At 40.7% G+C, this 27,579-nt stretch overlaps 1 protein-coding gene across 4 annotated transcripts; it reads left to right on the forward strand.

The window, feature by feature from the left end:
• Positions 1-4,163: 4,163 nt before the first annotated feature.
• Positions 4,164-27,579, forward strand: EIF4E3 (eukaryotic translation initiation factor 4E family member 3). 4 transcript variants are annotated; one of them, XM_054076689.1, is made up of 9 exons: positions 4,164-4,251; positions 5,356-5,603; positions 6,193-6,282; positions 17,325-17,397; positions 18,693-18,787; positions 20,588-20,648; positions 23,174-23,240; positions 25,168-25,323; positions 25,864-27,579. In XM_054076689.1, exons 5-9 carry the CDS (start codon positions 18,762-18,764, stop codon positions 25,908-25,910), a joined length of 357 nt encoding a protein of 118 aa, XP_053932664.1. In that variant the 5' UTR covers positions 4,164-4,251; positions 5,356-5,603; positions 6,193-6,282; positions 17,325-17,397; positions 18,693-18,761; the 3' UTR covers positions 25,911-27,579. The 4 variants fall into 4 exon arrangements, with proteins under 4 accessions (XP_053932664.1, XP_053932663.1, XP_053932661.1 ...); XM_054076688.1 differs by lacking the exons at positions 5,356-5,603; positions 6,193-6,282 and having other exon boundaries at positions 4,173-4,251; XM_054076686.1 differs by lacking the exons at positions 4,164-4,251; positions 5,356-5,603; positions 6,193-6,282 and adding an exon at positions 8,242-8,456.

A 27,579-nucleotide genomic window follows, 5' to 3' on the forward strand; every position in this document is an offset into this window, starting at 1 on the left:
TCATATGACATGAGCCCAGCCTGGGAAACAAACCTCATCTGCCAAGTTCTGTAGGGCCATTTCCAGCTTTTCTTCTTGAAGGAGGGACCCAGCTCTGCTACCAATAAAGTGAGAATTTTGACATTTATTTTGAAGGGAGCTAAACTGTTCTCCATGAAAAGGGGAGCACTAGCATGCGATGCTGCTTTTCTTTTTTCTTATTAATGTGACTAATTAAATGTTTGTATTTTTAAAGCACAAACTGGTTTTTGATGGTCGTTTAGAGACTTGGAAAAAGTCAATAATTTTGATGAAATAAGACTGTAGATTCCAGAACAAAGTCCACATGGAATCTGTGATGTTGCTAGGATACAGATATTAGTATTTTCAGTAGCTGGGGTATTTTTTTGTGTGTGTGTGTTGGTTTTTTTTCTAATAGAGTCAGTCTAACCTCTCTTACAAACAGCAGAAGAATATGTACTGCCTGATCCTATTTACATGATGCTCCCTCAATTTACAGTAACAATGCCAAACTTGACCCATTAGTTTCAGCCACTTTTATGTGTGAAGAAGGAACACAAAGAGTAATTTTGACCTGAGTTATAGGGAGAACATTTTATCTGAATCTTGATTTTTTAAAATGATGTGCAGGATTTTCTCACTGTGGGTGTTACATTGCTGAAGTCAGTCTCCCTCTAGTGGTTTATTTCCAGAGGGGCCCTTGGCTTTACTAGCTTGACGGGTACCAAATTTGATAGTGTGTAATGCAGAAAGTTCAACGACCCCTGAGCTGAACTGTAGGGCAGCACTGAGCTCATAATTTTTAAGAGTTGAGCATAAAACCTATAAAATATTATTCTGTATTTTTTATATTTCAGAATGTATTTATTTTTACAATATCAATAATAGATGAGGCTTTCCATCCCAAGCTTACTCTGTGATAGGGGCTAACATGGTTTGCTCAGTGTGTAGGATGTGACTCTTGCACATTATTTCCTTCAGCTGTACACTTGGATGACTGTGAAAAAAAAAATCAGTATTTAAGCTCCCGTTGCACATCAAAGCCAATGCCAGATGTTGTGCCAATAATGTTCTTTTTTATTTAATATAATAGAGAATAGCATTGTGGATGGTGCTATTTTGGGATCACTGTGTTTGGGGAAGTGATATCTAAGTGAAACACTGCAATTATTTTACTGGGAAATGAGGCAAAGCAGGCTGTTTGGAGTTTGTTTCCCACAAATTAGGTTTGAGGTCTGTCAAGTTTCTTGCGGTAATGCTCATCACCTCACCTCTGCTGAGCATCTCTTTCTTTAACACCTAAGATACCTCCAGCGCCTTACAAACATGGGAGATGAGAAGGGGGAGGGAGGAAAGCAGAAGCTTAGTATCCAAAGCTAAGTGAGAAATTCAAGTCTCCTAATACCCAATGCATGGATTAGATGCTGAATCAAACATGTTCCGCTTCTTGAAGATGGTTAAGTAAAGAATAAAGGTATAATCAAAAGCATATTTTGATCAATACATGCCTTTGCTTAACAGTAAAGGGCTTTGGATGAGGCTCAGCCTCCCTTCACAAGCAATGGTAGCCAAAGAGAGCTGCGATTCTGTAATGCATTGAGGATCCTGAAAGACTGATGTCTTTCCATCTAGTGCACTAATCTGAGGTAGGTATGGGACTGGTACTGCCTTCTTCATGTTCATATTGGGCAGAAGTCCGTCCTGTGACTTGCTTTTTCATGCACCAGAGCAGCTATTTTGCTTTGGTTTTTCCTATATAAACTGTAAAGAGAGAAAGTTTAGAGAAATTAGGATTACCTGCTTCAGAAGTGAACAAGGTCCCATTCACTTTTCACAGACCCCTGGACCTGGAGGCTGTGAGATGCCATCACCTTCTTGGGAAGCATTTTACGCCCTGTTCAGTTACATAACATGTTTAAGACTAAGTTTTCACTTTTTGTTTGACTTTTACTTAATGCTCAGCTTCTATTGGGCAATCAGGAATCTTAATCCCTTGCAAGACTGCTTAAAACACTTTCCTTTGGACACTGCTCCGTAAAAGCTGCACAGAAGTTCCCAGGATAGTGATTTTTGAGCCAATTTCGTCTGTCTTGTTTGTTTTCATTTTTCAGGCTGAAGGTTCTGCACAGTGTCCTGGCCAAAGGTGATTTGATTTTGGTTTATAACCTGAGCAAGAACTATTCCATTAATTTTGTTTGTATAAAAAATATGCATTTACCCCTAGCATGTGAAACAAAGTTCTTGCACTTTCTACATCTCCACAGCTAAAAAAGCAGACGTACAAATTCAGTATACACATGGTCCTCTCTGCGATTTGTTCTAGCATCATTCACAGACAGTAAGTTAATACGAGTCCTATGTTTACAAGAAGGTCTTGGACACTTATGGGATGACCATGAACGCATGAACTGGCTTTACTTTTTTTGTAATTGTATAGATTTTTTTTTTAGACTTCCACAATGCAGATGTAGGAACTTTCTTAGTAAGGAAAGAAATGATCTAGTTAAACTGCATTCTTTTTGGACCAGTGAATGGTTATGTCAATTGTACAAGCTAAAGAAAGGTTCCTCTGCTTGTTTGCCTTTGGTAGGTTCATGCATTCACAGGAAGGCTTCAGTGAACAGGAGCTTGCAGGAACCAGCTGTGTCAGGCGCCTCTCCCATGGAGCTGTGCTCAGTACTGTGCATGAAACTTTCCGTCCCAGGCAGGACTGGACTTCAGCCTGCCAGATAAACAGGGGCAGTGAGCCAGTTTGTTTTTAACAAAACAAAGTTACGCAATATAATTTAGTTCTGACATGTTCCCAATATGCAGCAAATGAAGAACTCACTAAATACAGTATATCTCTGGCCATATCATTTGAATATAACTTGTTTCCATGACAACCTCCACTTAACAGCTTGGCTGATATGAAATCATTCCTAGATGAAGGAGCTTTTGCCAAAAGCATTGGGATTCAACACTTTAATATCATGTTTTAGGTTTTAAAAAACATTTATTTAAGCCTCTGGAAGCAAATATCAAATAAAATCCCTTTATCCTCACCTCTGCTTCAGCTCTCGGTTGATCAGTTTATCTACCTGGGAACCTATCAGGAGCAGCTCTTGTGTTACTTAATATGCTTCTGAAGTCCCAGGCAGTGTTCCAAGAGCAAGTGATCGTGACACCAGCATTTGGTAGAGAAATTACATTTCATGGCTGTTGGCTCAGCCTGTAAGGCAGCGGGGCAGCAGCTGGGTATAGCAGCCAAGGCTCGTGCATGAGCCATCACTCAAGTCTGTGAAGATTTATGCTCCAACTAGCTCTGCCTTGGAGTAAAAAAAGAGGAGCTTCAGCTGGAGAGAGGTCCAGCCCAACATTTTGTGCAGTTCATTTTGTATCAGGAGCACTGAACAAACAAACCCCAGTTACCTATTTTAGATGTTTCCTAAGGTGTCATACCTATCACCTCAGCAATAGCTGTGAAACATTTTCAGTGTGAAAATAAATATGACTGCTCATATGGTGCTTGTTCTTTTCCTCCTTTCCAGGTGCTGCATTGCATTAAAGTATGGCTAAATTAAGCCTAATGCTTTCCTAATATTTCTCATGTATGCAGGCACTGCAGCTGCCTCGGTGATGATACACACCTGTCAGTAGGAGACAGGATGGTTGTGATGGTTTCAAGAAGCATTCTGCCCCTTCAAACCATCATTTCTTCATCTCACAGGGATTCTGTGCACTAGCTGGGAGCAAGGGCTATGGGAAAAGCTACTGGAACAAGCGAATAACATTTCAAGCACACGTAGCATACTCATTGCTGTAAAGATTTTTGGGATCAGCAAGGTTTATAAGAGTAGGGATTAAAATCTTAAGTAAAACCATTGTAAAAATCATGAGGTATCCATTGTTTCTTCTGGCTATAGCGTGCCTGCCTCAGCTTTAACTAATCCCAGGGTGGACCAACTTGGGCCTTTGCTGTGGCAGAGGTTCAGGTACCTGGAAGTGGTGCAGGAAAGCAGCGCCAGGAGCACGCAGCATGAGGCAGAACAGTATTTCCCACTCCACCACCAGTTGTTATCTGGGAAATTTTCAGCTGTTGCCTACCTGAAATTAGCTGAGCTAATCTACTGGCTGACTCCTGCTCTTGGCCACACAGTCCTGCTTTATAAGGCAGAAAATTATCTGTTTACCTGGAGAGGTTTGCAAGTGAAGTGTGGATGTGGCTGGGAGAAGCCATAACAACTGGAGCTGAGCACCTCTTCTATAGTGGTGAGCTTTAAGCAACTTATCTTTGCACTGTCTTGTAGCACAGGAGCGCACTGTAACACAGTTTGTTTGTTGTAAATCTGCTAGAGAAGGTACAAAAGCACAGGAAATGGCATCACTGGGTTTTCTTTAAAAAGGAACCTTCCAGATATATGGCAAGTATCAGTGAAATACATTAATCAAAGCCCTATGAGTACCTCTTTAAAAATGTTGGTAATCTCCGGGGATTTTTAATCTCTGGACTGATTTCATTCAAGGTGTACTGGCAGCGTGAGGTGGCAAAGCAGAATCAGGAGGCTGTTCTCACCACAGTTCTCACAAGGAAAATGTGCGATCTGCCTCCAGAGACTCTGTTTTGCCTGTGTCACGACTTCTTAGAAATCTCTGTAGGCAAAGGATGTGCTAATTCAATGCATCCTGTGATTGCCCTTCCTCCATAACCAGATTAATTTACTGTTAGTCGAGATTCCCATAACATACTCTGCACCACTGTGAAGCCTGGTGTTTACCAATGTAAACAAGAAATAAATGGAGGTTTTACATGTCTCATTTGGGATAATGATGGAGGCTCTGCTGCCTGGTTCTTGCTCCCTGTCTCAGAGGTGTGGGGGTTGTACTTCTACGTTGTTACTTGCAGCTCAGATTGTTTATAACAGGATGATTTGTTTTCAACCTGAGCTATAATGTTTAAAATGATGAACAGCTTTCTGATAATGGGATCTGGAAGTTTTTACTGAAGTGTGTGGCTCCTCTCAGAAACAGGTGCTGGATCCAAAGTTAGTTTGTGTTTGTAATGCACTCTAGTGGGTTTGCCCTTATTTCCAGAGTGATGCTACTGCAGAGCCAAAAATTAATGCTTCACTGGCGACCTCAGCAGAAGAATACCAGAAATGTAATAGGTGGGTGGCTGTCAACAGCAGTCGCGGACACGGTGTGATCCTTTAGGATCTGTGCTGGTTTGGGGTGGGATACAGTTCATTTTCTTCATAGTAGCTAGTATGCTTTGGATTTCTGCTGAAAACAGTGCTGATAACACAGGGATATTGTAGTTATTGCTGAGCAATGCTTACACAGCATCAAGGCCTTTTCTGCTTCCCACCCCACCAGTGAGGAGGATGGAGGTGCACAGGAAACTGGGAGGGGACAGCGGACTGTCGACTGACTCAAGGGAGAGTCCACACCATATGGTGTCATCCTCAGCATATAAAGCTGGAGGAAGAAGGAGGAACGGGGGTGATGATGTTTGTCTTCCCAAGTAACTGTTAACGTGATGAAGCCCTGCTTTCCTGGAGATGTCTGACCACCTGCCTGCCTATGGGAAACAGTGAATGAATTCCTTGTTTTGCTTTGCTGGTGTGCGTGGCTTTTGATTTACCTGTTAAACTGTCTTTATTTCAACCCACGAGTTTTCTCCCTTTCACCCTTCCCATTCTCTCCCCCATCCCACTGGGGGGAGTGAGCGAGTGCCTGTTTGATGCTTAGCTGCTGGCAGGGTTATAAAGAATTAGCACTCTCCTCCTGTTTTCTGTAGTGTAGCTCTCCTGAGAAAGATCTGTGCCTAGATACAGCCATTTGTTGTGGGATTTTTTCAGGATTAATATTTTTGGTGGGCTAAACATTAAAATAGAGAGTGAAAGCTTGGAGTGGCATACCAAAGAATTTTTAGATTCCAAGCTCTTGCAAGCGGTCATTTTCCTGACTTCTATTTCAAGAGGAATAAATTACATTGCAAGATGGTGCAACTGGTTTTCCAGATCTTATTTAATTTGCCTTAGCAGTTAGCATTTTCCATCTGCACAACATAATCATTAACTTTTTTTGTTTCTTCATTGTTGCTGTACAGACTGCTTTTTATGGGTGATCTCTGCTCTTTCTTACTGTTAGATTTTTATGCTGTTAAAGGAGTGTGTGTCTTTGCTGATTTTTTTTTTTTTTTTCTCCTAGGATGAAGTATATATGAAATTATTCATTCTTCTAAAAGTGCTTGCAAGGAAACCTCTGTGATTCATGGTCTTTGATCCTGCTATCACTTACGTGGGTGTTTAACTTTACTACTGTGCATAGTCCCACTGGGGAGAATCTTAATTTAAAACATACTATTATAAAAATAATGTGAGGTTTTTAGCAGATGTCCCTATAAAACTAAGCATGTAAATTAAATAGGCCACAGAAAAGATGAGAAGAGAGATAAATTATCCTCCCCCCTCCAAGTCTGGAAAAGGTTCATTGTTGTGTTAATGTCTCCAGCCATGGTCAGTGTACATAGAATCACCAGGCTGGAAAAGACCTCTTGGATCACTGAGTCCAACCATTCCTATCTGCCACTAAACCATGTCCCTGAGCCCCTCGTCTACCTGTCTTTTAAATTCCTCCAGGGATGGTGACTCAACCAGCTCCCTGGGCAGCCTCTGCCAGTGCCCGATGACCTTTTTTGTGAAAAATTTTTTTTCTGATATCTAGTCTGAACCTCCCCTGGCACAGCTTGTGGCCATTCCCCCTTGTCCTGTCTCCTGTCACTTGGAACAAGAGGCCAGCACCCACCTCTCTGCAACCTCCTTTCCGGTCCTTGTAGAGAGCAATAAGGTCTCCCCTCAGCCTCCTCCTCTCAAGGCTGAACAACCCCAGTTCTCTCAGCCACTCCTCGTAAGACTTGTTCTCCAGCCCCTTCACCAGCTTCATTGCTCTTCCCTGAACACCATGAGTACAGGGTGCTCATTCTTTCATTTGCTGAACTTGCAAAGGGTTTGTGTCAAGCTTGGATTTTTAGAGAGGTTTGGTTTTCTGGTCAGCACTGCCAAGCCAAACTGGCCATGAAAGTTATTGTCTTCAGAAAGGCAGCCCAGAGCCACCTCAGCTCTGGGTGCAATCAGTGTATATACAGAGCAGGGGATGCTGGCAGCATGCTCAGCGCAGACAGTGGCATCAGGTACCACCCAGATGCCCTATGCCAGTGAGTCCCTGCAAAGGTCTAAGGCAGCAGATCCATACTTCCCATCTGCTGTGGGGGACACATGGGGTGGGCCTGGGTCAGGGGCCATTTCTGGAGCCACTCATGCTCACTGGAAAACAAGTCTCACAAGGAGCAGCTGAGGGAGCTGGGGTTGTTTAGTCCAGAGAAGAGGAGGCGAAGAGGAGACCTTATCAGTGTCTACAGCTCCCTGAAAGGAGGTTGTAGGGAGGTGGGTGTTGGTCTGGTTTCCCAAGTGACAGGTGATAGGATGAGAGGGAATGGCCTCAGGCTGCACCAGGGAAGGCTCAGATTTGACATCAGGAGAAACTTCTTCACCAAAAGCATCATTGGGCACTGGAACAGCTGCCCAGGGAGATGGTTGAGTCCCCATCTGTGGAGGTGTTTAAAAGCTGGGTAGATTAAGTGCTTAGTGATATGGTGTAGTAGTGGGCAGGTACAGTTGGGTTTGATGATCATAGAATCATAGAATAGTTTGCATTGGAAGGGACCTTAAAGATCACCCAGTTCCAACCCCACTGCCATGGGCAGGGACACCTCCCACCAGATCAGGCTGCCCAAGGCCCATCCAACCTGGCCTTGAACACCTCCAGGGATGGGGCAGCCGTGGCTTCCCTGGACAACCTGTGCCAGGGCCTCACCACTCTCATGGTGAAGAAATTCTTCCTTATGCCCAGTCTAAATCTGCCCCTCTCTATTCACACCCATTGCCCCTCGCCTTGTCACTATAAGCCTTTGTGAACAGTCCCTTTCCAGCTTTCTTGGGGCCCCTTCAGGTGCTGGAAGGTTGCTATAAGGTCTCCTCGGAGCCTTCTCTTCTCCAGGCTGAACAGCCCCAACTCTCTCAGCCTGTCCCCCTATGGGAGACGCTCCAGCCCTCAGATCACCCCTGTAGCCTCCTCTGGACCCGTTCCATCAGCTCCATCTCCTCCTTATGCTGAGGATTCCAGAACTGGACACAGCGCTCCAGCTCAGATCTCTCAAGAGAGGAACAGAGGGGCTGCACCCCCCCCTCGCCCTGCTGGCCGCGCTCCTTGGGATGCAGCCCAGGATCAGATTGGCCTCCTGAGATCTCAACGGTCTTTTCCAGCGCGGCGATTCCGTGACTCTATGCTGTCCTCCTCCCCGCTCTCCTCCCTCTCCCTCCCCGTGGGGCGATGGCGCTCGGCCCCCCCCAGCAGCGGGGCGGGGGGGCGAAGGGGCTGCCGCTCAGCTCGCCCTGGACCTTCTGGCTTGATAAGTGAGTGGGGACCAGGGAGGGGAGGCGGTGGAAAGCAGCTGAGAAAACTCTTTTGATCGGTTTCTCTCAGCCTGGACCTTCCGCTGGAGCTGGGGGAGGCGGCCGTGCGGGCAGCGGGTGCCGCGGCCACCGCGGGAGCGGCCGACGGGAGTTTGTTATAAAGCGGTCTCGGGAGCGCGTTGGGTCTCGTCGCTCGGCGGGTGGATCCGGGCGGCGCCGCGGAGTTTGGGACTCTTTTAAGTGTAGCCGTGCCGCCCGCAAACCCCAGAAACAGAGGGTGAAGGGGGTGCTGGGGGTGCGCGCATGGCCGGGCTGGCCCCGCTGCCCCAGAGCCGCCCGGGCCGAGGGCTCCTCCGCGCCCGGTCTGGGTCCTGTAGGTGAGGACGGGCTGAGGGAGTTGGGGCTGCGCAGCCTGGAGAGGAGAAGGCTCCGAGGAGACCTCATAACAGCCTTCAAATACCTGAAAGGGGCTACAAGAAAGCTGGAGAGGGGCTGTTTAGAAAGGCTTGTGGTGATAGGATAGGGTGTAATGAGTATAAACTGGAGAGGAGCAGATTTAGATTACACATAAGGAGAAATTTCTTCATTATGAGAGTGGTGAGACACTGCCCCATCCCTGGAGGTGTTCAAGGCCAGGTTGGATGGGGCTTTTAGCAGCCTGATCTAGTAGGAGGTGTCCCTGCTCATGGCAGGGGGGTTGAAACCAAATGATCTTTAAGGTCCCTTCCAACCCAAGCTATTCTATGATTCTATAATTAGTTCTGTGAGAAACACACATTGAAAATGACAAAGTCTTCAAAGGCAATAATACTTTTATTTTACAATTCAGCGCTGAATTGGATGCCTTTCTAAAAAAGGCATCCCATCTTGCAAAAGCAGTGGGTGTATGTAGTAGTTTTGGAGAAGGAACCGTGTAAATCCCCAAAGAATGTTTATTTATTTTTTTTTTAGGTTATTGAACCATGTCTGGAGACTCCCTTCGGGTTATCTCTTGACCTAAGACAGTTACATCTTACCAGACAACTAGGCATATCAATAAATTCTAGCAACTCTAAGAGAGTGTTTACTCTTTCAGGTTATTTATCCATGTCTGGAGATTGTCTGCTTATTATTTCTTAATACAAAACAGACTTATATGACAAGATAATTAAACATACAAACCACCTGCAGCAAAACTTATCAATTAATTCTCACAGTTCTTAAAATCTGAAGTGATCTGTTTTGGAGGATTAGCTAAAATTTATTTCATCTAGTCATAATACATAATACATACATAATTTCATGTGCTTGAAGCTTCAGTTTAGGAAGGTGCTGCTTATCCCTGTTTTGCATCCCAATTTGGCACAGAGGAGAAATACCAAAGGCAAAATCAAAAGTTTGAAACTGGAATCTGATATTCTTTTCCTAGTATATATTCTCTGGCATCTTGTTTTTAAACTTCTATGCTTCCCTTTTCTCAATTTTCTCTTGTATTTCTCCTCCACTCCCAAAGGAAAGTTCTCTCCTCTATAAACTGTTCTGCTACTGAAAATATGGCCTCATACTATTGGTAAAATCTTTTGAACTCATGACAGAAATAACAAGAAACTGTTGAAAGCATACAAATATTCTCAGGTCCTGCAAATCAAATCTTATAAACAAACCCACAAATTATTTCTGGTTAATCCTTTTGAACTAATGACCGTAGTTATGCCTGGATTCAGATTTTGCACTGTGTTTTCTCCGTTTCCTGTTAAGAAGCACCATTTGATCTTCTGTTTAAGCAAGCTACCTTCCAGATCTGTTTGTTTACACGAGCCATGTGGAGATAAGCATGTCTATCTTTCATAATTAATGTTGGAAGTTAAAATTAATTTCAGGTTCCTGAGTTGTATCATGATTTTTTTTCCTTAAGTCTTGGTTCTGCTGTATTTTAGACTCTTAAATTCTGGACTCTTAGATTCCACTGTATTTTAGACTCTTTGACTCAGTTATCCCATGGAATTTTTTTTTTTTTAAATTTGCCTTCTTTCTGTTCACATATAAGTGCATTTAATTAGGTAATATTGTTCTTTAGCTTATAAAACCAAGAGTATATGTACAAGAAAAAAAAAAAAGTGGGGACGTAAATAAATATGATTGTGTGTTGTTTACCAGCAACAGTGATACAGTAATGATGGGGAACAAGAATGACAGCAAACAAGGAATGCTTTATCCATTTAAAAAACACGTAAGACACTAAAAAGCACAGAAGAGATGCAACCATGAACTTAATTTACTGCAGTGTGTGGAGGTTCACGTATCTCCACAGAGTCCCAGGGAAGTGGCTGTGACATTTATTGGTACACCCACGCAGATTTAATGGAGCGAACGTTGCTCAGGCTTGTACTGGATGGACTTTCCATAGAATGTAACTAGGCACTTTTTTTAACTTGCTTTAGTAATTCATGGTGCGGAGCAGTGATGATTACTTATGAGCTGGTATTGATTTTTCACTCCTGCTGCATTTTACCCTGTACTTGGACTGAAAAGCAAGAAGTGATGCAAGGATAAACAGACATTGAAATGGATATGTAGTTATCTTTTTCTATTAAATTACTGTAAGAGAAATCCATGGCACACATTTTAACTTCTCCAAAACATATCTTTTCATTAAGCTGCACTGTTTAAAATAAATATCTGTCAGTGAAGCAGTACTTTCTGTAGTAACTAGTGATATGCTACCAAGTGACTGCCTTTGTTTTTGTGACCTTGCTTTTATCCTAGTGCCACTCGATACGTTTCCTGCTTTAGAAATAAATACCTTTGCTTTATCTATATCAGCACTTGTTTCTGTGAGCCCCGTGGCACAGGGTTAACATCTGGAGGCTGAGATCTTGTGACCACATTCTGGTTCATTGCCATTATCTTGCACGTGTCATGGGGCATCTGCATTTCCCCTAAGTGCTAAGCCTTTCTTGGTACGTGTGTCTGAAATAGCAGCCATCTGATATCAATCTCTTGTATCTTACCCTGTATATTCTTTAGGAAAGTGAGCGTGATTAAAGTGTTCAGAAGAATATTATTCACTAGTTTGACACGTAAGTTCCCATCTGTGATCTTTAAATGCTCACAGGTCAGCAGTTTCTTAGAAGAAGGCAGAGAAGCTGACAGGTGTTTTTCATTTAAGAGAAACGAGGTTTCCCTTTTAACTGTTAAAATGTTTTAAGGTCATGTGATAAAAGTTTTGAAACCAGGAGTTTAAATCTGCTGTTTCCTTTGCCCGTTCTGCAGTTCTCATGCTTGTACCTACATGTCTCGTTCCCAGTACTTTTGCATGCAGTTTTGTTACAGGGCATGGGGAATTTCAGCAAGTCTTGTAGATGCCTTTGGTGCCACCTTGGGAAGATGATTCATGCTGATGGCTCTCCCAGCTCATGTTTATCTCAGTGAGGCTCTGGAGTGGTGCAGGGTCCTGTTTATAGTGGCTTCTGGCTTTGAAATGAAATATTGCCTTCCTAGTTTTTGCTATACCGTGTAGTCTTCCAGTTGTTTTACAACAAAGTGTCAATATACATCGCTGAAAATAACAAATTAAAAACAAACATTACAAATGTGGCCACTCTGTTCATGTTGTTTGGCGTATTTAACACAGAGATTGCAAAAAAAGAAGTCAAATGAGATGACCGTCCAAGGCAGGGGAGTCTGGGATAACAAAGCCATGTTAGGCACTTGAAACCATCCCTAGAATTTGAATTTGTGGATCTGCACGCAATATTTATGTAAATACAAAGCTGTGGAGCTGATTATAATGTACAGATGATGCAAATATCCCACTTGGTGAACCTTTTGTGACTGTTGTTCAGCCTAGGTATGGTGTGCCACTTTGTCTAATGCTACACCAAGTAAGCCCTTCCCTATTAAAATAACGGAGGGAACACTAGTACCAGCAGCTATCTGGTTTTTCAGCCTCATGATGAGAAGCTGGAGGTTTTGTCAGTGGTAATATTTTTGGTCCAATGTGTGTGTGTGCACATGCAATAATGAAGATGTTGCACATCCTTGGAAAAAGCTATCTTTTTAAGATCTGACTGCATCTGAGCTGTCAGCGCTGCTGACAGACTGCTTTAAGTCAACAGCAAGGAAAATACTGGTACCCTTGTATACAAAGCAGTGCTATCAGAAATTGAGCACACATCACACAAAGGCCTACTACACAAGTTTCATTTCTAGATAAATCTCTTCAAAGATAGACTTGCTTCCGAAAGCTTCGGGTGCAGCAGGGCAGGGCACATCGCAGGATCATGGCCTGTCCATCCTGTCTTCTTCTCTGACTTCTAACGCTGCTTTCTAGGTAATTTTTCAAGAATAGTTTAACTCTTCTGTATCTTTGTGAGGGGAAGAATATACTTATAAACATTGTCAAATATAATGCACTGTGATTCGTCTGCTCCAGGAAAGTGAAAACATTCTTAGATAAACATATTGTCTTTATGTGCCAATTTTCTCTTTCTGTATGTTATACTGAGGAGTTCGATATAAATAAAGTTTAGTAGATAAATTCTGATACCTGAACCATTTTTGTAACAATTGTGGATCTTCACAACTGAACACATCAGGTACTTGAAAGTAAAATTAATAGTTTCCCTTCTTCCCTATAACAAAATCTTGTTTTCCTAGCATCATTTATTTCATCTATTAAAGCTTATGAGTAGGTGGTTTACAATGAAAAATGATGCTTAATATAGAATGTTCAATCCAGTAAATGCATTTTGACAGGCTTTGATGGCTTGCAATCAGTCTTTGTATTTAGAATGGATTGTCAGATTTATTTAGTTGCCACAACATGTTTTTGAGTTTATGTTTTGTAAGTAAATATTTTGCTTATTTATACCAAAAACAGTTGTGGCTAAGTACTTACAGGGGTGTTTTCAGAAGTGCCTGATGGCTTTTAAAGCTCCCGCTAAAGCCATGATGAGATTCCCACTGGGAAACAAAGGCCAGTGTGAGCACATATGAAAAAACTTCTATCCTTAATTGTTTGCAGGGAAACAGAAGAGCTACAGTTCAGCCTCAGACATTAACATAAGCGTAACCACCTGGAGGTTTATTCATGGATAAAGCAATGGAATTCATCTTTGTATCCTTTGTTCTTTATTCGTGCTGGAATAACGAAGGAGTAGTGAAGCAGGCTGGCATTAGGATTCAGTTTGCGTAGGTTGTTCTTGTTTCCACGTTTCACTTTTGACTGACGCCCATGTGGTTTACTGTGAGGTTCTCTCTGGCCTGATTAGGCAACTTGATTATTCCTGAGATTGCACTTCAGTTTCTCCCTTAAAGATTCTGAAGATGCAGGAAAGTGGTATCACAGAGCACAAAACAGGCGGACCGGGAGAGATACTGAATATTTTGTGCAGACCCTCCATGGGGAACCCAGATGTGTGTTTGTAGGTGGTGTGGTAGTAGACCAACGATGTCCATCCACAGAGCAGCTGTCGGTGCCGTGCTGGTGCTGTCACTAGTTTGTATGCTCATATTGATTTGCAGTGCCTGTTGAGTTACATGGAAATTAATTGTTCGCTATGGCAATAATTGACAGTTCGGTATGGCGTATCAGATTATTTGTGTTGTTGATGGCCGTAAAATTATCCAGAAGGGAGGAATCCTGTGATGGCTTCAATTTAAAGGTCAGTAGTGGCAGGGTTTCTGGTGTGTAGTAGCATGTACTTGGAGGTTTTGAGCAAAGTACACAACAACCTTACAACTCCTAGCTTATAGTGTAAATGTTAGTTGCAAGAGTTACAGAAACAACTTCTGTAGAGAGGAGGGAGCTGGGCTCTTCTCCCAAGTGACAGGGGACAGGACAAGGGGGAATGGCCTCAATCTCCACCAGGGGAGGTTCAGACTGGACATCAGAAAAAAATTCTTCACAGAAAGGGTCATTGGGCACTGGCAGAGGCTGCCCAGGGAGGTGGTGCAGTCACCATCCCTGGAGGGATTTAAAAGATGGGTACGTGAAGCGCTCAGGGACATGGTTTAGAAGTTGATAGGAATAGTTGGACTCGATGATCCAAGAGGTCATTTCCAACCTTGTGATTCTGTGAAATAGGAATTTCTCCAGGTTTCTTCATTTGGAACTCATCTGCTATTTCTGCTAATTTAACCTAAACTTACTCTGCATACTCAGTTAAAAAATTAAAAATCACAGTTTTATGGGTTTCAGGGCAGCAAATTCCCTCAGTTGTTATTTGTGCTGATATGCTGGATTTATGGCTGGCTATCACAGGACACTATTGTTCAGATTTGTCAGCAATCTGCAATTTTGCAAAAAATTCTGGACTTTTTCCTTCTTGCTGTCACTAAAATACTGTTTCTGCCTTACACTCATTCATTAAATCAAATCTGTGCAGGTGTAATTTCTGCAGCAAATGAACCCTAAACTTTTAAATTAATGAATGTCATCATTTTATCATTTGAAATCCCCTCAGTAGTTTTTTTTTAATAAAAAAGTTATTGTCCATAAGTCAATGACACCTTCCAGAGGTGGCTGAAAGGCTGAAATAGTGCTATGTTATCTTGTGGGCATGGAGCACTTGCCAGGTAAGTTACTAGAAATAATGGTCACTCCCCTTAACTTTTAGACAGATGATTTGCTGGTCAATTGGTGTTTTGTGCTAGCTGATCACATAGTTTCTCAAAATGAACTGTTTCATAACCTTGGAGTGGAATATTCTGTCTATCTTAGCTGCTGTTTTAAATGGCACTGAGTTAGCTGAATGGCTACCGTGATTATTTAGATACCCTTTGAAGGCTATTGATAGAGAACAGATTTTCATCTTGTATTTCTGTAGACTTTACTATCGCAGGGTGCAGTGGCAGTGAGAACACAGGGAGGGATGATACTATGCAGAGTTAACCCCATGCACGGTGGTGAGTGCTAAGTTAGCAAACTGGCAGTAGCCAGTTTACAGTTATAAAAAATTGAATGTACCTTAGCAATTTTGACCTCATTCTCCGTAAATTGTGCCTGTGGAGCTCTGTGCTGGGAATCGGAAGATGGGTGCTATGATGTACTAGTCGTGCAAGAACAGGAGTTGGTCATGTCCGAGGATGTGGATGTGCTGTCCCATGGCACGTGGACTGAAGAGGCATGATGAAGGCTTATAAATAGAATCACAGAATCATTTAGGTTGGAAAAGACCTTTAAGATGATGGAGTGCTGTGTGTGCCTGACGGGGGCAGCTTCGGATGGGAATTGGGAATAGTCAGTAGGAGGGGAAGCTAGAAAAGCTAATCTGTGCCTGGTGTACATCAGCGTACCCCTGGGTAAACCAGCCCAGGGACCTCTTGGCTTTATGGGGAATGCAAGTAGTAGACGTGACTTGGAAGAAATAAAGACTGGCAGAGGAAAAAATGCCTGAAGCCTTGGAGATTTCCTGTGTGGTGATCCCGTGAAAAGTTGAACTCGATAAATCAATGCCAATTTGATTATTAAGGAGGTATTCCTTTAATAAACAGCAACAGGGTGCGCATGGGGTAATCCACCTAATGTGTCCAACTATTGAGACTGGTTACATGACTTTTATACTGGTTAAACATACATATTCATATAGATTCCAGGAAAATACTGGTTAAACAGTTAAATGTTACGTGTCTGTTGTTTTTCTGGGGACCTATTAGCATACCCACTCTTGTATGCATATCTTTGTATCTCCAGAAGCTTCTGATGGTCTTTATCTTATCGATTTCCTCATTGTCTCCTCTTGGTGAGCTCAGGTCTGTCCTTTGTTCCTGCTGCAGGACTGTCCTTTCAACCCTTGATTTGTTTCTCGTTTCAACTAGCAAACAAGCTAAACTCCTGTTACAATCACATTCTTTCTGACTTCAAGGTGGCTAAGACTTGATTCTTACTTATTCCTTCCTTCGGTGGGTTGGGTTTTATGACTCGGCGCACCAGAACAGAGTGCTGTCCTTCGGGGCACGGTGGTCTCAGCAGCCCCTGCCGTGTCCCACCCGCCCGGGGGTCCCCAGGAGCTCGTGGCAGCCGTGACCAGGTGCTGCGAGCCCGCTCCCCCCCAGCGCCGCCGCCTGAGCGCCGCTGCCACCTCGTGGTCTGCGCTCCGGGAATAACCGCAGCCCTTCTTGGAACCTGCGGGTGACGGCTCTTTCCCAACGCCAGAAACGCTCAAGGAGGGTTCGGGGTTGTAGTAAGTGCAGTTATCCAGGAGCTGGCAGTCCCTTGCCCTTCACACTGGAGCGGCAGAGCTGATGCTGCTCCAATGCCTGCTCGTGCCTGATAGGAGAGGGGTGTGGAGCGCTTGGTGTGCCATTCCTGGTTTAAACCTCCTAAATCACCTCTTTAATCTAAGTATTGTACAATACTAATCAAAGTAATAATCAAAATCAAAGCATTGTACTGTGAATCTTAATTTATTATCTATATTATCTATTATATTTTCTTTATTATCTGTTATCTCTATATAATCTATTTTATTATCTATATATTATGTTATATTATCTATATTATTTATATATTATCTGTTATATTATCTGTATTATCTATATATTATTATATTATCTGTATTATCTATATATTATTTATTATCTGTATCATCTATATATTATTTATTATTTTATCTATATTATCTATATATTATCTATTATTTTATCTGTATCATCCATTATATTATCTATTATATTATCTATATTATCCATTATATTATCTATTATATATAAAAGCACTTGAGTTTCTATCTTTAAATGTTTTATAACAATTGGGATTGGATTTTATTATGCAACTTTGGTATGGGACTATTTTAACTTCACACTCATACAATTCACTTTCCCTATCCATCCCCCTTCTCCCTCCTTGATAAAATAAATGTTTTTATTAATCTCTACGCTTTCAAGGTCGCTTCCTGGGACAACAGCAGCTGAATATGCATCAAATTTGAAGAAGATCTATACGGTACAGACAGTGCAGGTAAGGTGTGTGGCTTTGCTGTAGGACTTGACGCATGTTATTAGTGTAACTTCACACCTTAAGTTTCATTTTTCCTCGTACCGATGAGTCTCACGGCTTTGCTTACCTGCATTATGAAGCGTGAGTGATGTTGGTTGTGTGTGGTCTTACTTAGCCATTGTTTGAATTTCATTTGGCTTTCCAGACCAGGAAAACCTTCCCAACTAAGTCCCTGGCTCAGGACATAGTGAAATATCTGTGGGTGTCTGCTGGTGTAGCTCTGCTCCTTCTACTTCTGCTGGTAGCTTTAGGGCTTGGGGTCACAATCGGGTATGAGACAGATGAAAATTGAAATGGGTGTTTCATACCCATTTTTTTATATTCTTAATTGTCTTCCATCTGTTGTTGTCACTGGGTAATGGTAATGGCTAGTAGGTAAGATTGCTGAGGGCCACACAACTTTATTGCATACATGTTGCAATCTTTGTTTCTAAAGTTGTGCTAATGAATGAGCTGTCCACATGCTTCATATTGCGTCGCTGCTTGTTGATGCAATGTAAGTCTATAAAAATCGTTTCTTATTCCCAACTGTTGGATAAAGAACAAAGGGGATTGGGATCTTTTCTGTCATTTCTCGCTGTTGCTCACTACTGCTTTTGAGTGCCTTTTATCCACCTCAAACTTGTATGACAGCCTTTGCTTTTACCAGCAGAAGCGCTGGGAAGTGATGCGATGGTTCCTGGTAACTTGAATCTTCTAATATCTCCCTGGTTCCTGTGTTAATATGTGCATCTCAAGTTCTTTGCGTCTGTTTGTAACTTTCCACTGTCATCTAGACAAAGTAGTTGGATTGTTAGTTAGGCATTTAGCAGGACTAGTTTTTATGTAACTCGAGAAAATCATAGTGAAATTTTAGGCTAGTCTTAAATGAAACAAAGTGGATATTTGATATAAGTAAATATTTTTAATATGCTAAACTTTTACATACTGGTTTGTTCTGATATACTTAGTGTGTCTCTGATTTTGATGATTGGTTTTTTTTCTCTCTCTATTCCTAGGAACTTTGATTTCAAAATAATTCACAGTTCAACTGCTGCCCTTCTTTCTACTTCCATCTTAGGCAGAATTGTCATCACGTTTATTATTTTATTTTAAAAGATGAAATTGCAAAAAGTTCGTTTTAGAGCATTATGTTACAATGTAGAAGGTGACAGTTCTTTAGGAATAGATAATATGTAATTGTTTTAGAGAAAATGAACAAAAAAAGTGAAACTTTTTCTCTTGTGTTTGTTCAACTACTATGTGCGTTTTTAAAGGATTTCTGGAGTGTCTACAACAACATTCCTCCTGTGACAAATTTGCCTCTGAGATGTAGTTACCATTTAATGCGGGGAGAAAGGCAGCCACTTTGGTACGTATGTATATTAGACATTTCTGGGAATGGGCAGTGAAAAAAAGCCTGAAGTGGTGAAGGGAGGCAGGCATGGGACAGGAGTTTCTGTTGCAAACACCTGAACTTGGAAAAGCTACAAAAGAAATATTGTAAGGACCTTGTTAAGCTTAAAAGTGACCTGTGCTAAAGAGTCTTTGTTAAAAACACAAACACTGATTTAATTGTCCACTTCTGAACATAAATATAAGAAGGATATTAAATTATGCATTATAAATTAAGAAATTGAAAGATGCCTCTGAATTTCTATAGAAGAATACACATTACTTGTACTTGAATTATTTTTAACTTGCAAATTTTTTTTGTTCTACTGAAGCTCATGTAATAATGATGCAAATGACTGCTGGTCCTTAACTGTTCTTCACCTGTGCAAAATAATGCTTCATATGCATATAAATGCATATACACCTTGGATTAGAAGTAACTTAAAGCATTAAGAAGTGATTCATTGCAGCAAATTCCTACTTGATTGTGGGATAGTAATGGAATAAATTATAAATCATTGAGGTTTCCCTTACCTTCTTCCTGGTTCAGTTCCATCCTATCTCAATTAGAGAGCCAAAGCACTTTCTGAGGTGTTTTAGTCTTTTTGGCATCGTTTGCACAGATCGTGATTGGATTAGAGTTCTTTAGCTTGATTGTAGTGTGTCTAATGGGGTGGTGACTTCCTAAGGAGGGGGAGGTGTCTATCCTGAACTATTGAAGAAGCAAACAATTTTCTTAAGTGAAATGCATCCGAAGGTCTACATTATTGTTTTAAAACTACCATGACTGGTCAGGATAGCTAAATTGGATTTGAAAGGACTGTTGATGTCTGTGTAAGTCAACTGGGCTACTGTGTGCAGATCTTGATGTCTTTGTAAGGATGAGTAAGAACATTTTGGGGTTTGTTTTTTCTATTTTTAGTTTTGATTTGGCAAGTGACTATTAAAGTGTGAAAAGCAAAGATCTTTTCTGAAAATACTACATCAGTTTTGAGACTGTCAAAGTAAATATAGACACTGTATTTTAAGAAAGGGATTGCAAGAGGTTGATCTCATCAGTAACCTGCTAACTTTTCGGTAATTACTGCCAAGAAGCTTTTCTCAGTTTACAGTTGCAGTAGACTGGGTAACTGCAGTACTGTTTTTAAGAGGAAAACTGAATTCTGAAGTAAGAATTGAGGACCTCAGGCTTTTGAAGATGACACTAGAAACCCTAATTTAAAATCTTATTGAAAGAATAAACTTGAAGCTCACAGGGTTGTATGTTGTGCCTTTGTCATTATGAGAGGGTTTAACGGTTCTGTCTGCCCTGACCCTGGGCAGCTTCAGTCTTGCTTCTAATACAGGCAATTAATTTCTAGCTGTCGAAAAACTGAAATGAAGTGCTCGTTAAACTGGGTAACTTGATAGTAATAAGCTGTTTCTGTGAAAATATGCCAGAGTTTTTCCAAAATAAAAGGTTACCATAGTAAAATATAAAATTTCTTTGTGGCTTGCTCCCATATAGCATGCAGCCACTTTCATAGATGGTCTGTAGTCAGGGAGAATGTATTTTCCAACACAAAACTTACGGAAGGAATTAGGTGTTGAGAGAGACACTTCATATGAACAATGAAAGAATTATCTTTGATGGCAGAAGTCATACAGTGAGTCATGCTACCTGCAGTTAGTAATTGTCTTTCAAATGGGATTTTTCTGGGAAAACTAAACCCCAGACATAGGCTTATTTAGATGTGGACTTGAATGTTTATTTTACTGATCTATTTCCCATAACCAGGGAAGAAGAAAGTAATGCCAAAGGAGGCATATGGAAAATGAAGGTCCCTAAAGAAAGTACGGTAGGTTATATTGACTTTTTACTTAGACACTGTTCAGTAAGGGAGTTTCTTTAAACTCCATCTAATAAAGCTGTTGTAAAGCTTTCTAGTTCTGACATCACCCAACACAACAACCAAACGCTATTTTAACGTCTATACCCTTTTATTTTAAGACGATGAGCAAAAGCTTCTTTGCAGGTACTTCCGTATCTCTTGTTTTTGATAACACTTGTTGATATATAAACAAGCAAATGAATGCTGCCGTATTATACTCCATTTGCTCTTGGAAACGCAGTATTTTATAATCACCTCTGTTCTCGAGACTGTTTGCTTGCAAACATGCAAAAGAAAATGTAAAAGTCTTTTTTTGATATAGCCAGAACCTCAATAATGCTCTTCAAAAGTCACAGAATCACAAGGTTGGAAAGGACCCATTGGATCATCGAGTCCAACCATTCCTAACACTCCCTAAACCATGTCCCTCAGCACTTCATCCACCCGTTCTTTAAACACCTCCAGGGAAGGCGACTCGTCCACACATGGGACACCACATCTTTCAGAGTTTCACTGAAATGTTCCTAAACTCGGTCAAACTCAGTAGGACTGTTTCTGCTTGACACTTGTTTGTGCCTGTGTGTGGTTCTGAGTAGCACTGTGATTTTCTGTAGTCAAACGTGGACCACGACATTGTTTCCACCAACAGCTAATCCCATCTTATGGCTTGTTGCCACTGGGAGGGAGAAGATCTTGCTCATTTTCTCCTGATCCCTCTTGCACTGTCCCTGGACAGTTCTCTAAGCCAGCTTAATGCACTCTGAGGTCACTAGAAGTGTCCTATTATTTAATTTTTAATTCCTGTGTATGGCCAGGAGGGTTTTTGTTGGGCAGAGGGTGTAAAGGAGAAGAGACAAGTAGGGTCATCCCCTTTGGCAGCAGTGAGTTGTCAGATCTCCTTGTGTGCATCTTGTGAAGCTGCTGCTCATTTTTTTCCCCTCTTTTTTTTTGAATTTAAAAAATGTGAAAGAGAAAATCTGTTCAGGCATGCCATTGTTGTAGCTCTGCTGAAACAATTGTGTTTCTCTTTGCGCCTCTATCAAATGCACGTGAGCAACTTTTCCCGTGAACTGTCACAGTGAGGAGATTTGACCTCTTCACACACGGTATTTAAGTGTGTTCTGGATCAGGCGTTTAAGCACGAGGAGTAAAGTGTCAGAAAGATGTGACAGTCTTGCAGAAGGCATTAAATGCTGGAAGGTGGTACTTGGAATTTCAGCCAAAAGTTAATTGATTTTTGCCTGTGGGCTTTTTTTACCCCCGTATGTGAATTGCAGCTTTCCTCCCCTGCAGTCCCAAGGGATAACAAAAGACTGAAATTTTCTATTTCCTCTTATAATCCACAAGGTGTGAAGATTGTCAGAAGTGACAAGTGGTTTTGGGAGCCTGCATTACTGGGTGGTGAATTTAGGGACCTCGGAGGCATCATCACGTTGACATCTTCAACCTGCCTGGGGAGCCGTTGGATCAGATGGTCTTTCTCATAGTGCGGCTTTATATGGTGCATTGGATTAGACGATAATGAGTCACAGAAATCCTTAGGAGTACTCAGAAACTGCCATTAAAGCAGTTTATTAGTTTGCCAGCATTGTGGCTGCTTGCTTTTTGTTTTATCCTGGTGCATTTGATTTGCTGGGGTCTCTAACAGTACTCAAACACAAGCTCAGTTCATATAGCGGGAAAGACATTCCTTAGAAGTAGTATATGATAAAGTCATTATGGTAATATAGACCATTATACATGTTGATATGTTCTTTTAAAAACAAATGCATAAATAAAATGCTCTGTCCCTGTAAACCCATATCTTGGAGCATTACATGGGTCCAGACATGTTTGAAGTTTTGTGGGGGGCTTTGAGTTAGCTGATAACAAGTGTCAGAAGCAAATAACAGTGTAATTAGTCTAACAGCCAAAGAAAAGTGACAGATAGCTTTCCCCCCTCTTTTAATTCTCTAGTGAGCATTCGAATTTGTCAAAAGATGGACTTACTTCATAGTCAAGGCAATTCAGAGATGGGGTTTAAATATAAATGAATTTAATTTACTGTAGGGTTTTTCAGGTACTGTTCCTGAAGTAGTTAGTAATTCTTTCCTGTAGAAACAAATTATCACAAGCACAGCCTTATGGTCTTTTATTGTGGGAAATTCTTGGGAGAAACCTTATTTTATGCTTTATGTTAAATACTGCTTTCAGGATGAGTTGTGGACACAGATGCAGAGAAGATAAACTTATTAATAAAGATTTAAAATATTTATTAGAACAATTCAGGGCAATATATGTATGTATTTTAAGGGTCTAAATTCATGCTCTGACTATACTGAAGAAATTAATTGTATAATTTAAGTGTATACTTACAATAAATACTTTTTTTTTTTTTGTCTAGACAACCTCAGTCAGAGAATGCATTCAAAACTAAGCTAGTGAACCTAACATTTAAATTAATAAATAACAGTGCAAATGTAACTAGTGGTTTGTTTTATTTTCTTCCTCAGGCTGCAGCTTGGAAAGAGCTACTGTTAGCAACTATTGGAGAGCAGTTTGCAGACTGTTGTGCAGCAGGTAACTTTTAAAAATAATTGAGGTTAGCATAACGAACACAGAGTTTGAATACAGAATGTGGAAATGGCAAAAAATGAGGGACAGGGCTGGAAATCTGAAAACATGAAGCAGAGGGAAACTGTGGTTTGCCTGTGGTGACATTAAAACCCCGTAGTGGGCCCATAATACAAACCTGGCTCTCTTGAATTCCAGGCTAGCACTCTACCCACAAGCAATATTTTCATTATTGCTTCGAAATACTGCTTAGGTTAAAGTGATCTTCAATGTAATTGAATTTACATAAATATTCTTAAAATACCTTGCTGGTTTACTGGAAAACAGGCATTGATCATCCAGAAGCAGCCATGTAATTTTGGTCAGAGATAATAATGTAATGAAGTTGCTTTCAGAATAAATATCTTCTCTATGCTTGCAAGGTTCATTTGGAAATGGACTCCAGGCAGGGATGGTGAGTGCTAGTTGGCTTTAGATAGATCATCAGATGCTGCTACTTAGACGTAAAAAGCTAGTACGAATCTGTGGCCGTTTAATTCATTACGATTCAGTTACAGAACTGTTTCTTCTTTCCAAGTGAAGTGAAATATGAACTTGCTGCTCCATTGGCCTAGAGGGAAGGAGTTCTGGGAACTGGTTATTAAAGTAACTTTGCAGTTTAACGTGACACTTCACTTCTTTTGACCATATTGACTTTCTCCTAAGCATGAATATGTGATTAAACTGACTGTTGCAGTGACTGTGGATATCCCATTAGGAGTGTTCCTTCACATCTTTATCATTCCAGAGAAAAGAACTAAGTTTTCTCGGACCCACAAGGCAGTTCAACAAAAACCTTTCTAACCAGTTTCTCTCACACCTGGCTAATACGGTACAGCAGGTGTATTGCAGGAAGCTGCTGCTGGTATGTTCACCCTGGTGGTTTTGGTTTTTTCTACAAAATTTTTGTTGAATGAGTTTCTCAAATAGTGTCTTTCTCTCATTGCCTTCCCAGCTTGCAGGATTGGAAGATGCAGAATACAAGCTGCAAATCCTTGTGCTGTGAGAGACGTTTCCAATAGTTGCTTAATATTAAAATATATGCATAATATGCATAATTTTGTTGGTGTCAGGAAGGGAGTGTTCCTGCCTTTTATACTAATAGGGTGGACTTGGGATCAGTTTAAGCAAATACTGGATATTCTGCTCATAACGGAGGTAGTTTTTCCCTGGACACCGCTTTTGCATTACTGATACCAACCCGTTCCCTAGGATGTGCGGTGCCGCTGTGCCGTGGGGTCACTGCTAGAGGCAGCTGCTGCTCTCAGCAGTGGCATGGCCTTAGGCTGAGCTCTGCACAAAGCTGTGTCCTGAGAATTTCACACCGAAAAGGGCTTCGTCAGTGAAGCACAGGGTTACCAGCACTGGCAGCAGCACCCTGACTGGGGCTTTCTTCTATTTTTCTTTTTTTCCTCCCTGCCTTCTGCTGCCTTGACAAACTGTAAAGGAAAAAGAGAGCAGTCTGGCAAAGCTGGTGTCTGATCTCCACCAGGTGCTGTTCTTTGGGTTTAAGTTGTCTCACGCTCACTCCCATCTTTCCCTATAGACGTTTACTGAAGGTAAATTGCCCTTAGTACTTTGCACTGCTAACCTGACTGAAGGGAGTCTTGAGATTCTCTTCTGGTCAAGGATAAGAGTACTAAGAGCAAAGATGAATAATCCTATGGCACTTCATTAAAACCGCTATGAAGTAATATTTCCAATAGCTTCTAAAAATATGGTGTTTGTTTCTTTCTGGTAACTATTTTGTCTGAACATTGGTGTTCTCCTCACTGGAGATTGCTCTTTTTCATTTCTTCAGCTTGTTCAGCTTTTGGGCACTGTTTCATAAGTATCAAATTAGACATTTGTCATTTTTAAAGTATTCCTTAATGATGCCTCCTCTTCTATGCAGATGATGAAGTAATAGGAGTTAGCGTCAGTGTTCGTGACCGTGAAGATGTTGTGCAAGTCTGGAACCTAAATGCCTCTTTAGCAAGTGAAGCAAAAGTTATAGAAAAGATACATAAACTTATGCCACACACGTCTTTTAAAGGGGTGTTCTATAAATGTAAGTATTTTGTATTGTTAATTTCCACCTTCATTTGAGAAACAAGATTACTGTTAGGGTATGGGAATATGCTGCTTGACTCATCATTAACCATTTGGAAATGCAGCCTCTCTTATTGCCTTCACAATATTACTTCAAATGTACGTGGTGTTGTGCCTTCAATGCAAAAGTTAGCTGCCATTCAAAATATAAGATATTGGTAGTTTAATTGTAGAATATATTATATTTCAAGTTTAATATGCCTGATTTGCAAAATGAGTGAGACAAATCTCTTGGTAGCTCTCAAGATTACATGCTGCTCAACGTAAGTGTTCATTTAGAGGAACTATTTACAATTGGGATTTTAAGAGATATCTTATTTCAGGCTCTATATAAATTAATTAATATGAATACTATCGGAATAGTGTATACTCGAAGCTTACTCGTTGGCATTTGCGTCTTCCTTGACTACTTGTGCATTGTCTTCTCTTTTCGTCTTTTCAACTCCTCAACAAACTTTACATGTTCTTTTGTTCTTGTTTTTCCTTCTCTCTCCCATAGCACACAGAGAGCATCATGCTTTTGAAGGCCGACAGGAAAAACATTAAATGCAGTCTGTGCCAAGCTCATTCATTGTCATTTGGTGTTTTGAGGTGGTCTGGACAAGGAGGAGGATGGTGGAAGTCCTGCACACAGTAGCCTTTTTGAGTTTCTAACATTTCAAACTGGGAAAATTAGGAAAAAACGTTGCCTCAACCACTAAATGTGCTATTAATTGCTTCTTGTTTTGTTGGTTTTTTTTAATTATGTATTGTTTCTTTAAATAAATTTTGGTCACTTTCTTTTTTCAGTTGGGTTTTATTTGTTCCTATTACATTCAGATAGAAGGGTTCAATTTCTTCTGTACTGCACTCAGTTATATGCAAATGTGTGCAGAGTTGGTATGCTGCTTTTCCTAGATGTGCTCTGTGTAGAGGAATACTGGCTTGGTGAAATGTGTTTTCAATTTTCGTTTTAAAACATTCCTGTCATGTTAAGATTTACTCCCTAGCTTTGTCCTAAGAGAGAAAGAAATTGCTCTGCATTTATTCTAATATTCAATGTACTCTGGTGTTGCACTGACAATGGCACGCATACTGTAAAAGTAAAGAGTAAATTATTCACTAAACAAGTGACTAAAGAGAACAATTTATACCAGGATTAACCATTTGTGGGATGGTGTTAATGAGTATTTTAATTCTAGTGATTTCAGAAGAGCCCCTGTTCAGACTAGAATGAGAGATCCTTCAGTAGGAAATCCTTCAAATGCCACACCTCTTTTATTTTGGAGGGGATGGAGTTTTGTAATGTTTTTATATAGCACGCTTTGTTGTAATATTTTTCTGTACATCTGTGATAGTGTCAGGAATAATTTCTAATGCCTTAGACTAACTGGATCCATCCCTCCTCCTCCAAGTACTTCAGGCCTGTGCCTGCACCCTCAAAGGTCAGTACCAGAGCTACAGCTGACATCAGTGCGAAGGAAGAGATCCCATTGCATGTAGCTTCAGGCCATAGTGACTTTCTAAGTGACTCTTTTTGTTTAAAAAGAATAAAAAACAAAAGAAAAGGATTTTGTGGTGCAGCATGAATATGCATACAAAATGTTACTCTTTAATTATTTGTCTATATTATTTGTCTATTTGGGGTGTTGGTTTGGTTTACTGTGCTGCCAGTGATTGCTGCAGTTTTTTACCAAAAAAAGCTGCGAGCTAGAGATGAGCGTACACTCCACTGAGCATTACTTCATTGTTAAGAGGTTTTTCTTTGGCACCTGTTCAAGTTGCACTGGTTCCCACATCTTTAGTGTATTAAGAGGAGCCATTAAAATTGAATAAATTTAAAAATATTTCAAAATAAATTTAAAATAAGAAACATTTGAATTTTTTTCTACAATTTCCTCTGTAGTTATAAACTCAATCTGTGGTTAATGAGCGTTATTAATTAAACTAATTTTCTAAGATCCAAATGTCTTGCTTCTCTAATTGCTTTCTGAGGTTAAATGCTACTGGGCCTGTTTTTTTAAACCTGCGTGTTTTTCAGTAAAACTTCTTCTGTTAGAAGCTATCTGTTTTGTTCATAGATTAAGAATATTTTTAAAGTATTTTTTTATTAAAGCAGAAATGAAGCCTAAAATTTATTGGTAGTATATCTCTTGTATGCATTCAGTTAATATTCAAGGTATTTCTGAGTTGCTGTTAAGTTGAGGTTTCAAAATAAAAAGCATAGAGACCGCTA

The sequence above is a fragment of the Cuculus canorus genome, chromosome 11 (genome assembly GCF_017976375.1).
Source record: "Cuculus canorus isolate bCucCan1 chromosome 11, bCucCan1.pri, whole genome shotgun sequence".
Classification (NCBI taxonomy): domain Eukaryota; kingdom Metazoa; phylum Chordata; class Aves; order Cuculiformes; family Cuculidae; genus Cuculus; species Cuculus canorus.